We start from the raw sequence: 19,155 nt of genomic DNA on the forward strand, positions 1-19,155 counted from the left end.
GCATAGATACACTGTAAGCTGCTCAGTATTAAACAGGCCAGCCGCAGGCACAAACCTGTGTCTTTCTTTCCTCTTTGATGTGGCTTCTTTGAGACACTTTGTTCTTTTTTCAGTGCCTGGAGCCTTGCAAAGAAGCCTGGGATTTGAAGGAGAATCAGTGCCAAAACTTATGCGAGGTACGCCAGCCTTCAGGCACTTTTGCTTTTACTGTTTTTTAGTTATATGAGAAATGGGGGTGAGAAGAAGCCACTGTATTTATTCTCTGTATTTGTTTTTTTCTTTCTACCCCACCTAGCCTCTGTTTCCCAAGAAACACTATGAGTGTCTGACCAGCTGTGAGTTTCTGAAATCCATCCAGTCGTTGAAGCAGGGAGACTGCCCAGCCCCGGAGAAAGCCAGTGGATTTGCTGCTGCCTGTGTGGAGAGCTGTGAGGATGACAGCGAGTGCTCAACGGTGAAGAAGTGCTGCTCCAATGGCTGTGGACACACCTGCCAGCTACCAAAAAATCTGTACAAGGGTAAGTCAAGATAGTGACAGGGTAGAATTTTAAAAAATCTCTTTAACACGGTTTCAGTACCACTATCATAGATGCTTAAAGAAACTTTTGTGGGAGTAACATCACCTTCCTTTAGCAACATGTGTTATTGTCCAATAGGATTTATAAATGCGACCACATATTTTAATTTCGTTTTCATATTAAGTTTAAAATAAAGGCTTTTTTAACACTAGTCTAGAAAAGTTTAATGAAAACCATCTTTATTTAATTCATGTAAACAGTCACACAAACATATAAAAAAGTTTTATAAGTAAGGCCCCATAGGCTGCTCCTGGCATTACAAGCATGCACTGAATGTAGTTAGGGATAAACACTAATCACTACATGTTTCAGTACAAATATTTATTGGGAATAATGCAGAGTATGCAAAATTACACAGACGTAGGTTGTAGATGCGCAATCATTTGGCGTCAAACGTAACTTGGTTTGAGGGCTCGCTGCCTGGCCAACTAGACGAGGCGGAGACCCCCCATAGACAAAATCTACATTTTTAAAAGAGGTGGAGACGGGGAGGTGGTGGGTTACAGTGAAATCGAAACTCAAATGAGAGGTAAGTGAAGAGGGTATTTATAGTGCTAACAATCTTAATTAGTTAATGTGTAAATTGAATGATTTGGTGGTGCAGAGTTTGGTGTCTGACCCTCCTCCCGAACTTTAGTTATAAACTTCTTTTCAGTAGTTTGGGACAAACACCAATCTCATGTTTTAGTACAAATATTTATTGGGAATAATGCGGAATATGCAAAATTACACAGACTTATGTTATATATGCGCATTCATTTGGCTTCAAAACTAACTTGGTTTGAGGGCTTGCTGCCTGGCCGACTGGATGAGACAGAGACCCCCAAAAAGAACAAGCAGGTCTCAGTGCCACGAGTGGTACTGGATATAGCCCACTTGAAGGTTTAGCCAACCTTTAACGAATGATCATCAGCATGCAGGAGAGGAAAACAAAACTCATTTTCGGGAAATAAACCTCTGGGAATCCATGGCTGATCCATTTGCCCTTCCTACGGGCAGGTTACTAACACTTAAGAGCACATTTTTGTGAAATCATTTTTAAGATCTATTGTATTTGTTCTAATGTAAACTTGGTAAGCACTGGAGGACCATCAACTTAACTGTTTGGTGAGGGAGTCTGGAACTCTGTGTTGAGAAGCTGAAGAGGCTGCTTCGATCCAGAAGAATGACCGGAGAACTGCTCAGTCGCGAATCCAGACCTGGAAAGATCTGGCATAGGTGAAAGCAAACCCAATGGTGGGTGACAATTGCTTCATTTTCATTAATGAACAGCTGGTCTGAGGGTGATGCGTCCTGAGGATACCAAAGAAGGCTAGGAGAAAAGGGGGCTTCTAAGATTCTATCTAAAAATGGGGAGGAGTAGCGGGAGCAATTAAATTTGATGCAGTAGGAGAGTATTTTGAGGGTGATAGGTAGGCGAGCAGGGGGAGAAGGAGATTCTGATCATTGAATCCCTTTCAGGATTAGTGAGTTGCTGAGTGTAGAGCTGGGGGCACCAAAAATGAGTTTGTGGCAAAACTGGATACCGGAAATTAAAACTTTGATTGAGTTTTGGGCTCAGGAGGACCCCCAAAGGAAGGATAGAAGATTACGTTTGGTAGGAGGGGGACTGGACAGAAAAGTGGAAATAGATACGATCCAGGTGATGCCTAGAAACTTGATGGAGGTGAGAGGAACCAGGGTCTTTTCTGGTGCTAGGGGGATGCCAAGATTTGAAAATAATGATTTGAGAATTGTATTTGTTCTGGGCAGGGGGAGAGTGGGGAAAACTGGGGGTGGTGGAGTTATGGGGAGTGGAAAGTTGGATAATTTCCTTATTGCAACCCCTATTGGATTAAGGCAATAGGTGGGAAAAGGAGAGAATTCAAAAGAGACCTATCATAAACTGGCTGTCCAATTCTTTCTTTGAATATTTACAACAGTGATTTAGGTGCATTGGGAGTATTAGATCTGGTTTTCTGCAATTTGGCTGGGGTTTGTGTTTTGTTGGGTTTGGGTGGACAAATTAAACATAAATGGGCTTCCCCACAGTGGCTGCAAATGTAAAGGAAATGACAGGAGGAATAGGAGCAGGCTTCTTTGTTGAAATTGTTGCAGATCTGGTGGCCGCTGGAAAACTTAATGTTGCTGCCCTGACCGTCTTTTCATCTAGAAGGGATGAAGGAAAGGGTGGGAAACGCATGGGGGGAAGGAGGAGGATTGCGAGGGAGGGACATGAGGGAACGGGGTGGAGCGTCGGTAATGGAGCAGGAGATGGTGGGTTGAGCAGTTGAACCGCATGCAGAGCGTGCTAGGAGCCGGAGACCTGTGAAGAGGTAAGGCATAGAAGGGGGCTGTGGGTCCTTGTTGAAAACCCGCAGCTGGAAAAGTAGAAGAAAGAAAAGCATTTAACAGAGAAGGGACGACTATGGGGGCCTGCTGGACACTCATAATGGCCACAGAGGGTTCATTTTATAAACTCTAATTGGAAATTAAATTACTAAATGGCAGTAACAATATTGTCTGATTGTATTTTTTAAAAATATTTAATTATAGGGCATCTGAATTTAATATCTGGATATTTGTGTAAATTGGATGCTAAACGTTAGGATTAGAGACCCCTCAAATAAACAGCCTACTGCTTCAAGTACTGTGGTAGCAGACACATACCTATTTGTCTACACAGAGTAATCGAGTATGTGTTTCTCTTATCTAAAACTACCCTGTGGGGATGTAAACTAAAAGACCTGCTCTCTCATTAAACAGAGTGCACAGAAGTGTGGAAGAATCTGGTAAACAGACATCAACAAATTATATTTTATTACTTAAATCTCAATTGAAACATGCATGAAAGTCATACAGTTTAACAGAATCTGCTAAAATAGCCCAAACCCGAATAAGAATCATAGTTGTTAAGTTATTGCGTTAGACTTAGGCTGTTAAATTATGTATCTACTAGGGACAATTGTGTTATGTAGAGTGTATTTATGGAATTAACAGTCAAAAAGATTGTTACCCTTTCTACATTTCCTAGATAATTTAATATAAACACACATTAAAACCAAGGGATTGCCATTAACTTAACAGGGTGATGGTGCACCATTTAGGTAGTGTGAGTAGAGTCTATAATACCATGTAAATAGTATATGCTTAGACATATACAGTAATGATGCTGTTTTATTAAACCCTAAAAATCTAAACGACACATGTGTATCCTAGATTAATTACAAACCACATACTAAATATGAGCAGTAAAAGGATGAATCATCCCACATTGGTTGAGTATCCAGCATTGTTGAATAAAGAGTAAGCATTAACCAGCAATTTGCAGCTGCTGTTTGAGCCCTGCCTCTCCCAGCAGGTGAGGCTATTAGGCAGAGGTGTTTGAAGAGAGACAGCAGCTAAGCATGTAGATAATTGAGTTGAGTTTTAAACTGACAAGTCAGTTCCCTCCACTGATAGAGCAAGTCATTTAGCACAGCAGAAACTGGTCTCATGGTTCCAGCATCAGTCATCTGTATCGCCTATGAAGCCAGATATTTTTTAATTAGTTTTGTATTCTGCAGTGTGGTATACTGACTGGGGTTGGATGGGGATATTATGTTAATGACTGGGGGATCTGTAGAAGGACTTCACCATCAATTCCATGCAGTACAACATGTTTTGCAATTTTATTTCAATAACATCAAGGAATATATTCAGCGTTTTAGTATTTCCTCACTTTCATTTATGTACCCAGTACAGTTGAGGCCAAAAGTTTTGCATAAGTCTAGAATTTTAGGATTGAGACATTGATACAAAAGTGTACATGAACATTATTTAGATATTTTATTTAACATTGTATAAAAAAAACATTACAGAGTGATATTGCAAAAGTCTACCAGAAACCATAATAGTATTACGTAGTATTTGCAGTGCATTCCATTGTGTTTAAGACTTCCTTAACCCCTTTGCGGTCCTATGTCGGAGCAGGTCCAACATTACAATTTTAAAGACTATCATGGACATTTGCAGAGCTTTTTGAGATGTTATAGTAATAAAATAATGACTTGACATTATTGAGGAGTTTGGTGATAAAACAAGTGATCAGGAGAGTATTTATTACACATCTATAAAGAGTTATGTGAAAAATACAGCGAACAAGGGGTGGGGCTTGGCTGGAGATGCAGTACTGATGTCGTTTTGGCATGCAGTGCCTTTTAAATCTGTTTTACTCTAAAAAAAAATTAAACAGTGCTTGTGAAAATAAATTGGGCCTGACGTGCCTGACAAGCGCTGAATAAATGGACTGCAAAGGGTTAATAATTTCAGGTATGGACTCAATGAGGCACTGAAGGATTGAGTTATCATTTAGATTCCTCTAGGCATCCTTTACGTTTGAGTCCAGTATATTTCGGTTGCATGGTTGATTTTTACTGATTTTTTGTCCTGCCAGACCCCAAACATTCCCAAGTGATTGAGATGTGGCAAATTTTCCGGCCAAAATTGAAGTGGCTTGCTACTATTGTCTTCTAACCACATCTTCACTTGTTTGGCTCAATGGCAAGAGGCTTCATCATCATGGAAGTAGAAATCACTGTTGGGGAAAATGGTTCTGAGCCATAGGGAGCAGGTGGTCTTGGTGTTTTCAGGTAGCAGTCCTTGTTCATAGCTGTCCCCTTATGTAAAACATGTTGGGGTCCTGTGCATTTGGCAGAAAAGCATCCCCAGATACTGACGTTTCCTGATGTTTCGTCACTGGGACAGTACACTCAGGCATGTATCTTTCTCCTTTGCGACTTCAAACTCTTAATCCACCTCTGTTCCCAAAACAGCTGAAGGGGGACTGGTCAGAGAAAATTACTTTGGCCCAGTCTTTGTATGTGTGACAAAGTTCAGGCAATCTTTTTCTTGCTCAGAAGAGGCTTATTAGCAGGCCTCTCTGACATCAGACTATTCTCCAAAATATGCCTTCAATCCAACTTTTTTTCATTGCCGCAGTAAGTGGACACTATTGGCCGTTCTATCTCTCAAAATTGAATGGCATAGGTGGTGTTCCTGGTGAGCAGTGCTGACTTTTGGGTGCCCAGACCTGGGGGCAGCATTACAGCATCCAGTCTTACATTTCTGGATGATCTTAGATACTGTGCTTTGGCTAGCATGAGATCTACTGGCTATTTGATGACTGCAAAAGCCTTCCCTATGAAGTGCAGTGATGGCTGCGTGGGTTTCCGAGAGGCTTGCTCTGAAGTTACAAAATCTATTTAAAAATCATGCTTATGTAGCTTAAATCTACTCACTGCCCCTTCTAAATGTCACCTAATGACAATAAAAGTAATTGATTATTTCTAATTGAGTAACCCATATCAAGATTTGTGATTTTTTGGAAATCGCGTGTTTCCATTTTTAGAAATGTCACATTTTTAAATTTGTCAGTTTTTTGTTATGTGGGAAAACTACAAAGCGGTATGTAATTTAATATGTTAACGTAACATTATTCAGTAAGTTTCATTCGACTTCATGAAGCAAAATTAGATCATTCTCGGGTGATGTTAAACTTTTGGCCATGCTGTACATTCTCATTATAATTTGTTATGCTGTTGGCACTCCTAGAATCTTGTGGAAGTGATGGATTAGAGGAAATACTTGGATTTCACGGACCTCTAGAACATTTAGCAGCTGTCTGGGTGTATTGGCTTAGTGAACCTTGACATTCAGTATCATTAATTTGTTCACATAAATTGGAGCAAACTCTCTAAAGTAAAATATATTGGACGGCTTTTCCACAGGTCCTGGAAAGGGGTAATTTTGTTATTGCTGCACTGAATGAGTTTCTTTGGGAGCTCTAAGAAAGGTACAGGCTGAGAGGAGCATGATTTTGAGGTAGAAATGAAGGTACTGTACAGTATGTGTGTTTTGAAGATAATATAGAATCAAGGGCTCAGCTGTAATCTACAAAATTGGCATGGCAACAGTCCAATTTGTTCCAGAGCTCACACCACTGTTGTTCACATGCCTGGGGCTTTCATATTACATAGCTGGACGAAGGTGTATATTTTAAAGACTTATAACTTGTTTATCCAGAGAGGAGACAAGGGCAAATGTTACTGTATTCCTAAAGTGGATTAGTGGTTAGCCTAATTGTCTGTTTATTGGAAGGTGAAATCTATTTGGCATACCAGTGGCTTTTTCATGTGTCTAAAATGAGAACGCTGATATTTGCAGTGTGACTGTTCTTGAAGAATATGGATCCTTCTGTGTTCCTTCCTAGTTTGTCAGGTCTGTGCTGGGTAATCCAGAAGACTGACTGCACAGCTGTGACCTGATCTATGAGATTTGTGGCTTGCACTCATCACTCTGCCTATGTATTATACTTTTACATCATCACCTGAATATAAGTATCTCCTTGTAACAGGGAGAGATCTGTGCTGACTCTGCTGGCGTGTTCACGGGCTGCAGGAAGAGGGCGGCAGTTGTCCAACAACCGCCTGTGAGTCATGGCAGTGACACGGGGAGGTGGGAAAGTGGGTGTGTGGACTTTCCCCCTCTCTGAATGGCTGAGAGGCGCGTCTTAGGAGATTGTTAGCCCTATAAATTAACGCTCCGTTGTTTCCTCAGGTCTGCCCACTTAGACGCAACGAGAGTGCGGAAGCTCTGATCCAGGACCGGGAATCAGGAGAAACAAAGAGTTTCATAGCGAGACAGAGAGAGCGGGGAACCCTTGGGCAGACCCCAGCGTATTGTGACAGAACAGGCTAGTTAGCCTACAGAGTAGGATGGTGATCCGGGTTGTGCGGGTAGCGACGACCGGGATAACGCTGCCGAGTGCAGCACCTTTTATTTGTAGTTTTATTACTGTTATATTTTCCATTGTTCTTTTCGCCTTCTGTTTTCATTATTATTTCTTTGAGCACCTGCGAGTGCACTTGCTGTTCACATACCAGCTGTGGTATTTCCGTGGTGCTGTCTATCATCGTTGCTAGGCAGCCCACGGTCAACAGTGCCCTCTGCTGGAAAAAGCAAGAACTGTTTGCAAATAAAACTGGGCACCTGTGTGGTGTTTTCAAGTACACCTGTCTGTCTCCTAGTCAGTGAATTACCCACACCCCTTCCACATTCCTATAGTGTCAAGGCACCTTATTAGTGGTTTACATATTATGACCAGATAATATCTTTCTTTGGTTGCTTCTTTCTCATGTCACATTAAACCAATGGGCAGGGGAGCTGATGTACACACCAATTGTTTAAAACAATGCAGCGTCACATAAAACAGTAGTAATCTTTACCAACTTCAGAATTATCTGTTGCAGCAGATACCAACCAAGCCCCCAGAAGCTTTTTTAAAGATGTTGTTTATGCATTTTAAAATGGAACACACACTGCAAGCAAGAGATTATGAAATATTAACTCAGAATAAATATTTCTGAATCTCTGCAAAAATGATTTCCGAACTAGCACAATTTAAAGTAAATTTCAATTTACCATGTAGGAGATATAAAAGATCATTTTAATGTTGATCCAAAATTTCATCCGGGCTGGGGAAAAAAAGAGAGAGGGGTTGCATTTAATTAAGTCTACAAACTAGAGCTGTACCAACATTTCATTATTTTTTTTTCTGCTTTTTAAAATGATTTATAGAAGTGAAGGTCCATCTGTCAAAACCTAACCATTGTTAAGTTTATTGGATAATTAATAAGACAGACAAATCCCTTTGATTGGGTTTATTGATGTGCACATATTACCACTGACTCATTTGTTCATGACAGATGAAAGGCTAACATTTTACATAATATGTGTGCAAAATAAGTCAAAAACCACACATTCAGAGCTTGACTGCTCTTTATACCTCAGTTAACCCATCTGGATACAATTACATCAACCAGTGAGGATTGGTTACTACCAATCCTTGGAAGTCCAACAGCCCCTAAAACAAAGCAGATGGGGAATATTCTAACATGCAAATTGGTGGAATTATTATATGTCATTATCAGGATGGAAATGAAAAAAATCAAATTTATGTTCTCTGTATTAGATAAGACTTGGTTTTCCAAAATGAGGAGGCTCAGGCAATGGGCTTGGAAGACGGATTCTGCACATCGCTTTCAAGTTTCTGCTTGCTCATTGAAGTGAGCTGTCTGAGTTGGCTGCTGCTGAAAGGTTCCCATTAACAGTGCTAGGAGTCAGTACGTTGTTGATGTTTAGGCAGTATGAGTGGTGGAAGGGGTAAACTTCAAACAAACCCAAGAGCGTCATCTGTGTAAAAATAATGAAAGGGTGTCTTAAAGTAATAATCATAGTGAAAGCAAGGTATTGTATGAAATTTCCAAAAACTTTTGCAGGGGTGGCTATAGAACTGTATTATGTATATTCAGGAGACATCACTTAATGACAGCGCTTGGTGTTTTTAATGAAGCAATAGTACCCTAAAAAAAGAGTCACCAGCCAGGGAAGCCCAGAATGAATGTCTTCAGTTATTATGAGTGAACGGCAGTATCACTGGTTAAGCAGATACCTATCGTAAGCAGCCTACATATCCAGTCCCTGGTTTCTCCCTTCTTGATATTACAGAATGGTTTTGATCATTAATGGCCAAAGCCTTTTCCTTGCAGACTGCATACTAAATAAAACATGACATACATGGAGGTGGTGCTCTTATTTAAAAGTACAGAAATAACTGTTAAAATAAATGTGTCTTTAGCCAACATTAAGCACACATTATAAGTAGCTTGTGGTACATACTAGGAGGTTAATTCTAAAAATACTAGGTTGTTTTATTGCTGTTTTATGAAATTTTAGCAAACTTCTAGTCAATTACACTGCATTAGTGTTAAAATTCTAGACCCCTTAATTTAAAATGCCCCTGGAAAGGTTGATTGAAGGCCACCATATAGCAGGGAAATAACAGGAGGTGCTGTATTTTGTGACTCTATCAACCCTTTAGATGCATTTAGGAAACATGATGGGGGGGAAAAAGAAGTAAAATCATCATTAATTAGAATATAAGAACATAAGAACATAAAGTTTTCAAACGAGAAGAGGCCATTTGGCCCATCTTGCTCGTTTGGTTGTTAGTAGCTTATTGATCCCTGAATCTCATCAAGCAGCTTCTTGAAGGATCCCAGGGTGTCAGCTTCAACAATGTTATTGGGGAATTGGTTCCAGACCCTCACGATTCTGTGTAAAAAAGTGCCTCCTATTTTCTGTTCTGAATGCCCCTTTTTCTAATCTCCATTTGTGACCCCTGGTCCTTGTTTCTTTTTTCAGATCAAAAAAGTCACTTGGGTCGACATTGTCAATACCTTTTAGAATTTTGAATGCTTGAATTAGGTCGCCGCGTAGTCTTCTTTGTTCAAGACTGAACAGATTCAATTCTTTTAGCCTGTCTGCATATGACATGCCTTTTAAACCCGGAATAATTCTGGTCGCTCTTTGCACTCTTTCTAGAGCAGCAATATCCTTTTTGTAGCAAGGTGACCAGAACTGCACACAATATTCAAGATGAGGTCTTACTAATGCATTGTACAGTTTTAACATTACTTCCCTTGATTTAAATTCAACACTTTTCACAATATATCCGAGCATCTTGTTAGCCGTTTTCATAGCTTCCCCACATTTCTGAGTCAACAAAAACTTCTAGGTCTTTTTCATAGATTCCTTCTTCAATTTCAGTATCTCCCATATGATATTTATAATGCACATTTTTATTTCCTGCGTGCAGTACCTTACACTTTTCTCTATTAAACGTCATTTGCCATGTGTCTGCCCAGTTCTGAATCTTGTCTAAATTATTTTGAATGACCTTTGCTGCTGCAACAGTGTTTGCCACTCCTCCTATTTTTGTGCTGTCTGCGAATTTAACAAGTTTGCTTACTATACCGGAATTTAGATCATTAATATAGATTAGGAATAGCAGAGGACCTAATACTGATCCATGTGGTACTCCACTGGTTAATGATAAGTTGGTGGACCATTGTTATTGAATACAAAAACAGTAATATGAATAGTGCCTAAGCACCTTAAAGTGTATTTCTCTTTTTTCAAGGTGATGAATTGTATAGTTAGGCAAGATGTTAACACTGTGCTAATTACAGTTATTGGACTGTTTGCACAGGGATAGAATGATACTTTGTTTAAATGTTAATATGGCACTAATGAAGTAATAAAACCTTGTGTTCTAGGAGCTCCACTGAAGCCCAGGAAGGAACTGAGCTTTACAGAGTACCCATCTGGCCAGCTGGAGATCAAATGGTCATCAAAGTTCAACATCTCTGTGGAACCAGTGCTTTATGTAGTCCAGAGACGATGGAACTATGGCATACACCCCAGTGAAGATGATGCTACTGACTGGGAGACTGTGGCTCAGGTATGACAAGCTGGAGGTCAAGAGTTCATGGTGGTGTGCATCTGGTAAAGGCACTCCGAGTGGAGTGCAGGATGTGCCCAATAGACTGGAGGTCACCCGTTCGAGTCCAGGCTATTCTATTGCCGACTATAGACGGGATCTCCCAGTGGGCGGCGCATAATTGGCCAACTGCTGCCCGGGCGGGCGGGTGGCGGGACTTAGGTTGGCCAGGGTGTCCTCGACTCACTGCGCACCAGTGACCTCTGTAGTCTGGCCGGGTACCTGTGGGCTTGCCTGTAAGCTGTGTTGTTCTCCAACGTTGTAGCTCTTTGGTGGCTGCACTGTGAGTCTGCAATGTGAAAAAATGTTTGTCTTTGCCCCTCCCGAGTCAGCGCAGGGGTGGTAGCGGTGAGCTGACCCTAAAAATAATTGGATATGCCAAATTGGAAGAAACATAATTGCTGATTTACTAAATTTAAAGAGTTCATGGTGGTGCAATACTTACTTACAACCAAAATTATGATATTTTATATAGTGTGAAAATTTCATTTGACAGTATGTGTGTGGTGCCTGAAGGATCCTTTCTTGTAAGTTTATTTAACCTTTTGGACATTCAGACAACAGATGAGCGTGTGCAACTGTCTGACACCCGGGCTAGCAGGTGGTACCAGTTCAGAGTGGCTGCTGTTAATGTCCATGGAACAAGAGGATTCCCTGCCCCCAGCAAACACTTTCGCTCCTCCAAAGGTTTGTGTGCTTTTTTACCCCAGATACTTATCTTCAATTACTGCCACTAAGGACTGCAATTAACTCAGTCTTTTAAATCAGGCAGACTTTAAAGCAGGTAGAAATATAGAAGGATTTATGAATCTACAATCTATATAGTACCAATATACTGCACTTTAGAGTACAGTGTATTTTAGAGTACACTACAGTGTGTTCTCTATGCAGTACACAACAGTATGCCCTACCTTGTATTCATCTTTGTCTAAGCTTCCAGGGCCTTAGAATAAATGGTTGGCAAATGTTGCTATTTTAATACTGAAATATTAGTACGTTCTTGTTTTTAATACAATTGAAGTGTATTTTAATGATCTTAATTACGGTACCTGTATTACTAAATCAAGTACTGCCGTGCATTCAGGTCAGTTTCCTTGCAAGAGTCACCGGCAATTGCTACTGAAACTAGACCAAATTTGAGTCGTAAACTAAATTGAAGCTCAAGCGAGCCGAGTCCAGCAGTTCATGTAAACCCAGCTCCCCTCTTTAATTAGTCTGATTGTGGTTAATTTTTTAAACAAACTCTGAATCAAATTATCACTTCAAAACTAACTAGGTGAAAATGAGTCCTAAAATAGACTTTCCATATTTAATGCTCTCCACATTCCTTGCTTTAACAAAAAAAGAGGAGGCTCTGGTCTTAATGCTGTAAGTACCATGTTGTAGTTAGTAAAGTCAGAACAGACACCAACCTCTTGTAATAAAATTCTGTTTGGTGGCCCTTGGAGACTAATAATTGTGTACTGTATATTGCAGCTGTTTCCTGTGTGCTGTTTTATAGATTTCCAAAGTGCATGGAAGTTTCCTTTAAATGTCCTTCAGTACCCAGGGCAGTAATCCTTTTACATCTGCAGCACTCATATCCTGCCATGAGGGAATCTGGACACATTTAAAATGCCAGCATTGGTTACTATGGAGCTAAATGTCCCTTTTGATGGCAAAACATTTTCTATCAAATAAGTGTTTCATGTGCAGTATATACATACTTAATATGCTCACAATAGTATTCTTTTCTTCAAAACTCAAGTTCTATAAACAAACTCAGATGCTCAGAAGATATTATATCTAAAGACCACAGAGGATTTAGCTTCAACCCAAAATTCGGTTTCTTAAAACATTTAAAGTAATATAGTAGATTAAAATAAAATAAAAATATACCTTATTATTTCCTAATAATAAACTAGAAAGGTCAGGATAACCATTATTCAGTGGCCCTACAGTTACTGAATTATTAAAAACAGTATTTAAGCAAGTTAGCACTTATCGAACAAGCTTTATTTAAATACCAAGAAAACAAATTGTGTGAGAATTCAAGCACAATCTACTTAACCAATTTTAGGCACCCATTACCACAGTTTGTATTAATTGGAGGGGAAACATAGACAGATAATATTTGCAGCTCCTTATTACTGTGTGCAAGAGAACATGTTTTCAATTAGGATAATGGATCTATTGTAACAGTAAAGCCTTTCTTCGTTATCTTGATAAATTAAATAAACACAGATAATTGGTGCTTTCCAAGTCATTCAGTTAATCACTTCTGATTGTTCCCATGCACAGTCCCTTCGTGCATCAAGAGCTTTCACACCATTAAGAACTATTACAAATCACTTCTGTCCTTATATAAGTTATATGTACAGTTCACCCTGTTTTCTGGGTTTGCGGGAGAACCTCAGAGCTGTGCATACTGTAGGTGTGGGTTGTGGTGATGTACTTGTTCATGTTTGTAATGGCTCCAATTCTGAATTTACAGCCATGGGGATTAATATCATTGGCATGCTTGTTCCATTAGTATAGAAATCCAAGTGAGTTATCAGATTTCCAATTTTAAAACAAAGTATATCCCACTCAAATCTCTCTCACTCTTTTAATATATATTTGAATATACACAAAATGGCTCGCTGCAGTTGTCTTTTCTTTATAAGGCACTTCTATGTAAACTAGTCAATAGCATGTCGTTTTTTGTCAGATATCTCATTAAATGAATTCTGAAAAGCAGCTGGGTATCTTATGATATAGAAAGGAGTGATTGAAGGTGCCCTTGTAAAATGTAACACCTCATAAAGCTGGTTAATCAGAGATTAGACACAGCCATGGACTGTAGATTTACTGCACATTTGGGGTATTACTGGCTGCAGACTATATCAGCCTGTGTTGAAGTGAGGTTATAACTCAGATTCACGATAAAAAAAGCAGGAGTCAGAATGCCCTCTAAAAGAAAAGAGAAAAAAAAATAAGATGGACGGGAAATTTTTTTACAAGAAATTAATTTCTCCATTATGTTTAATGGATGTACTTCCTCTTATCACTTTGACAAGTTTTAAATCTTCATTGATTCTGTATTTTAGCCTAAATGTTATGCTGTTTTTGCACAGATTTTAATATATTAATTTAATGCCCCCCCCCCCCCCTGAAAAAAATTAAATAAAAATAATTTTAAAATATATTTAAACATGCAGTGAGCATAATTTTGCCTGGAATAAAAAAAAAAAAAAAAAAAAAAAACTAATTTGTAGTTCCTGTGTTTGAACAACCATTAAAGAAAACTGTAATATCCAGAGCTAAATGACTAAGTGATAAACTGTAAATTAAGAGATTAATATAGTTTACATTGTCGTTCCTCTGATCCCTGTTACCTGAGCCTGAGGGAATCTTTAACACACTGTACTCTGCATGTTACATACAGTGTACTGCTCCTCAGCAAGTTCAAAGGGCAATGGTACCATACTCTTTTATTTATTTTGATTTATAATATCACATTCCAGGGAATCCACTGGAATGAGGAACTTGTCTTTCAGTTACTTTTATATATTCAGCTCATATACCCACACAGTATTACTGATTATTTACACAGAATAGGCTTTCAGTCTATAAGTAAATTGCATGTCCTCAGGTATAGGATTCCAGCAGTAAGCTAAAGGCTGTGTGTTTCTGGCAGTTCTCTGGCTCAGAGGTATTTGGTGGATCATGTTGCAGGCACATTCCCTCATTCCTTTGTAACAAAGATGTATAATGGTGAAACAACTGGCCATCATTGCATTCTATGTTGACACTAGTCAGTCAATCTAAACTTATATTCTGTTACATGTCACAGCATGTATATCTAGATGTCTACCTGTCTACCTAGTGTTTAACAACCTGTCAGTGACATATCTGATTCATTGTCACTTGCCTTTTTTATGATCAACCTTGTGCGGTTGAGAATCATTACAAAATGTTGGGCTTGCCATTCGTCTAATATCTGTAACTTACCTGTGTAAAAAGCATACAATTTTGTTCATACTGTGGCCCTATTCTATTGTAACTCCAGTAGCATACACATTTGTTGCTCCTCATCAGTCATGCACTAGTACAGCACTAGGACCGTTTTGGCTATTACTTTTTTGTTCTAGGGGGAGGCGGTTCGTTTGTTTGCCTCTGCATGTGATGGCCTCTTTAATAAGGAGCTATCATTCAACTGCATAGAGCTGTGTTGTATAAACATCTTTATTTCAATAAACAATAAATTATTCTTTATATTTTTAGAAGAATTAATGTAAGCCACCCAATGAGTGGATGAGCATCCTGAATAAATCTGCAGGTCTTTAGATGTTTGTGTTGTAATGGTAGGAATCGTGACCCTGTAATCTGTTTGGGAACCTGCAAAAATAGAGGGTGCTCATTTGTCTTGCTGGGGTTACATTCTTCACTGCCCAGTTATGCTACAACAAATTGCATTTTCAGCCACCTAAAAAAATTGAGGACCAATTTCTTCTTAATTTCGATCGTTTTGTCATTATAGACTAAATTGTTCTTTATTGGGCTGGTAATCTTCTGCTTAGAAATGCAGGCATCATTGTTCATAAGGGTCTCTGTAAATATTTCAACTGATAGTTTCGTAAATGTGCCCATTTACTCATTAATCATTGTGTCTATCTGGTATGTATGACATTTTCAACAAGGAAACATCACAATTTATATCTACCCTCCACATTTGAACTGCAAACCACTTGCATCCTGAGGCTATTATTGAATAATAATGAATCACAGGGGATCTACTGCACAGGTGTATTTTGACATATCAGTGGTGTCAAAATAATATGAGTCACTACACTGCAGTGCCAGCGTACCATATCGTTAAAAGTGCGCTGTATCAAGACCACATTTCAAAACTGACACATCAGTTCTATTTTCACTGCTGACAATAATGTGATCTGCTTTCGTCAGGTTAATAAATGGCATTAAATGTCTTTGTCTCGTTAGTGTATTTTTGGCAGTGGTGTTTATCAGCAGCTATTTACATCAATTCAATAGGGCTTCACAGTCTCCTGCAACCTTCATTTAGTTTACAAGAACACTGTGTGGGATTTCCAGTTTGTTAGATAACACTGGTATTGTTAAGGAACAATACATATTTTCATTTTTTTTCATTATATTTTCATACAGGTTTTAATTATATTAATATTGATGCATACCAAAACAAGAATATAAATGAATCATGCAGTACATTGTTGGGTAATATTATGTAGAATATTATTTTCATTGTCTTCACCCTGTAGGTGGTCCAGAGTGTTTATGGACTTGTTACAAGCGCTGCAAATGTAACACATCTTCTAAACAATGTAATCGTATTAGTTTCTAGTCTTTCTTGCATTGTGCTTTCAATATTCTCCCTACCAGTGTGCATACTTTTCAATTGAATATGTTTTTTCAATTGACTACCAGTATCTGTCACTTATGAGTACATAAATACAGAAAGAACAATATATGTCCTCTAGCTGCATGGAGGCTTAAAATTAAATTTTAAGCAACTAATTTTAATCTCTGTTTAAAAATCTATTATATCCGATTATATGTATAATTTATAATAACACTTCAGCCTTTGTCTGTTGTTCTTGTGATTGAAAAGGAACATCAGTTAATAAGTCTGATAAACAATGATCTAAGCAGGCACAGAAATAGAAAATTATGCAGAACACACACAATAGGATATTAAACCTGTAAAGAGTGAGATATTATGGAAATGTAAATACGTATCTCTTTAACTGGAATTCAAGTTCCCAGAGTCAGTAGCTTCACATGTCCTGTTAATTGTTTTTTTTTGTTCTATTTTTACATTGAGGGATTCTGTTCTGTATTATAATTGCTTTCATCTTCATCTGGCTTTGGGCTAGCTTTGAGCTTGTCTGGAGAACTGTAAATACTGGAACTAAATAGCATTTCTCATTGTATTCAGTACATTTATTTAGAGAGAGATAGGTTGATATGACAGAGGTAGAGGGTCACAGGGTCATATGATTTGAATGAAATAAGGAAGGGTGTTAAATCACGGAATTTAGGATTATCCAGGCTCAAAAGCAAAAAAATAATGATAACTGTATTGGAACAATGGAACCAAGAACTATTGCAAAGCAACAAATATCAAACAGAAAAGTAAAAAGAGGAGGCTCCCGAGTGGCACATCTGCCAAAGGCGCTCCACGTGGAGTGCAGGATGCGCCCTATAGCCTGGATGTCGCCGTTTCGAGTCCAAGCTATTCCATTGCCGAACATGGACGTGAGTTTCCAGGGGGCAGCGCACAATTGGCGAGGGTGGGGCAGTACCTAGGTTGATCAGGGTGTCCTTGGCTCACAGTGCACCAGCAACCCCAGAGCTGCATTGTCCTCCGACCCTGCACCTCTGAGGTGGCTGCATGGTGAGTCTGCAGTCTGAAATGAGGCAGTCGGCTAATGGAACAGCCTTCGGTGGACAGCGTGTTCGTCTTCACTACTCTCGAGTCAGCGCAGGGATGGTAGAAGTGAGCTGAGCCTAAATAATAAATGGATACTCTAAATTGGGAGAAAATAATAAACTATATAAAAAATATATTAAAAAAATTAAAAAGAAATGTAAATAACATTTGAAGTTACTTGCTCTTTAACATACTTGCCTTACTGCTTTCAGCTGAGCAACGAGTCAAAATTCAATCCCATCCATTCTCCCTTTTGATTGCAGATCCCTCTGCGCCTCCGACCCCGTCCAGTCTGAGAATCTCGAACATGACCACAAATGGTGACGGCTCCCTCTCCGCAAGGATCTCCTGGGCTCTTCCTGAGGAGCTTGACATTCCAGTCCACCATTACAAAGTCATCTGGAGCTGGACTGTCAGTGGGAAATCCATGGTGCCGGCAAAGAAAAAGAGAAGAAAGACCACCAACGGGGTATTTATTTCTTTGTCAATCCATTAAAAAAATGTAATAAAATTGGATTTTACAGATTAATGGAGAATCAGAAAAGATTTGTAAAGAACATTTTAGTCATATTGAACAAAAATACTAATGGTATATAATGTATATTCAGTGAATAGTTGGAAAACCAGGCATGTGAGAAACAACATTTCTTGAGGGATGAAAAAATTATAGAAAGTGTACACTTTCAAGAAGCAGGTGTCTTTCTTCCAGATGTAAGCATCTTTCTCCTTCATCGCTGTTCTACACTGCAGCCATACCTTGATGAAATTTGCATTGAGCTAAAGCTTCCTCAATAGAACTGTCTTTGTACACAACTTAAATTACAGCCAGCACATTGGGAAATATAAGAGAACTTGATTTAGAATCTCTTCACTTTGACACTTATTTACTGTACTTGAAAACAGATAATCTTTACTAAACAACTGTTATTGAGCAAAGCCATTCAGAATGTTCAGACATGCATATCTGGAGCTGGTTTCTTACTGTCAAATGGTGCAACCTCAAGCATCTTTTAGACCAGCGGTGGCAGAATTATAGTGGGAGGACACCATGTTAAAACTTCAGTGGTGAAGACAGATAAACACATATGGTTTTAATACCTGTCCACCCCCACCCCCCCTCCTCATTAAGAAGTGCCAGTATAGTGTTCCACAGATTTGGAGTTGGGTGACATTGTCAGGCCACAGGCTTGTGTTTAATAAGTTGTATTTGTAATGTGTACATTGTTTCTATTTTTCAACCCATTACAGTCCCAAAACTATGTGGATCTGGAGGGGCTCCAGCAAGACAGCAGTTATATGGTAGAGCTGCAGGCCGTCACATACTGGGGACAAGTGCGTCTGAAGAGTGCCAAGGTCTCCCTATACTTCAGCACATTGAGAGCAAATGACACAAGTACGCTTTTCTGTATGACAATTTTACATTTTCTGCCAGTATCTGTGCCATTTGGCAATCAAGTAACATTTTGTACGGTTCTCTCAAGCTGAAGATAAGGGGCTGAGTGGCAAACACTGGTTTTCATGCTCTGGTTATTTAGAAGACTTAAGGGAACTGAGAATTGGTCTGTCTGCCCTAAATGTAATCACATGAGCTACACTTAGCAATGACCTGGATTTAAACCTACAGCATTCCATTCCCTAACTGTGTTTGTTTGCTAGATTCTTTAGATTTTTTTAGTTCATCACTTGTGCCTTTAGGTTCAGTTAAAAATGGCTCTTGTGAGTAGGTTTTCTGCATGTAAAGTAAAATCTCCCAGAAACTTAATTGCATTTGCATAGCATATATGATT

At 39.0% G+C, this 19,155-nt stretch overlaps 1 protein-coding gene across 1 annotated transcript in view; it reads left to right on the top strand.

Annotated features, from left to right (window-relative positions):
• Positions 1-19,155, top strand: part of LOC121320664 (anosmin-1-like) — a 76,876-nt gene that overhangs the window by 45,309 nt on the left and 12,412 nt on the right. The window contains exons 3-8 of the mRNA XM_041259212.1: positions 114-176; positions 296-518; positions 10,715-10,899; positions 11,496-11,625; positions 17,632-17,837; positions 18,617-18,761. Of these exons, the coding sequence (XP_041115146.1) occupies positions 114-176; positions 296-518; positions 10,715-10,899; positions 11,496-11,625; positions 17,632-17,837; positions 18,617-18,761 (952 nt within the window). The remainder of the gene's footprint in view (positions 1-113; positions 177-295; positions 519-10,714; positions 10,900-11,495; positions 11,626-17,631; positions 17,838-18,616; positions 18,762-19,155) is intronic.

Source organism: Polyodon spathula, chromosome 9 (assembly GCF_017654505.1).
Source record: "Polyodon spathula isolate WHYD16114869_AA chromosome 9, ASM1765450v1, whole genome shotgun sequence".
Taxonomy (NCBI): Eukaryota; Metazoa; Chordata; class Actinopteri; order Acipenseriformes; family Polyodontidae; genus Polyodon; species Polyodon spathula.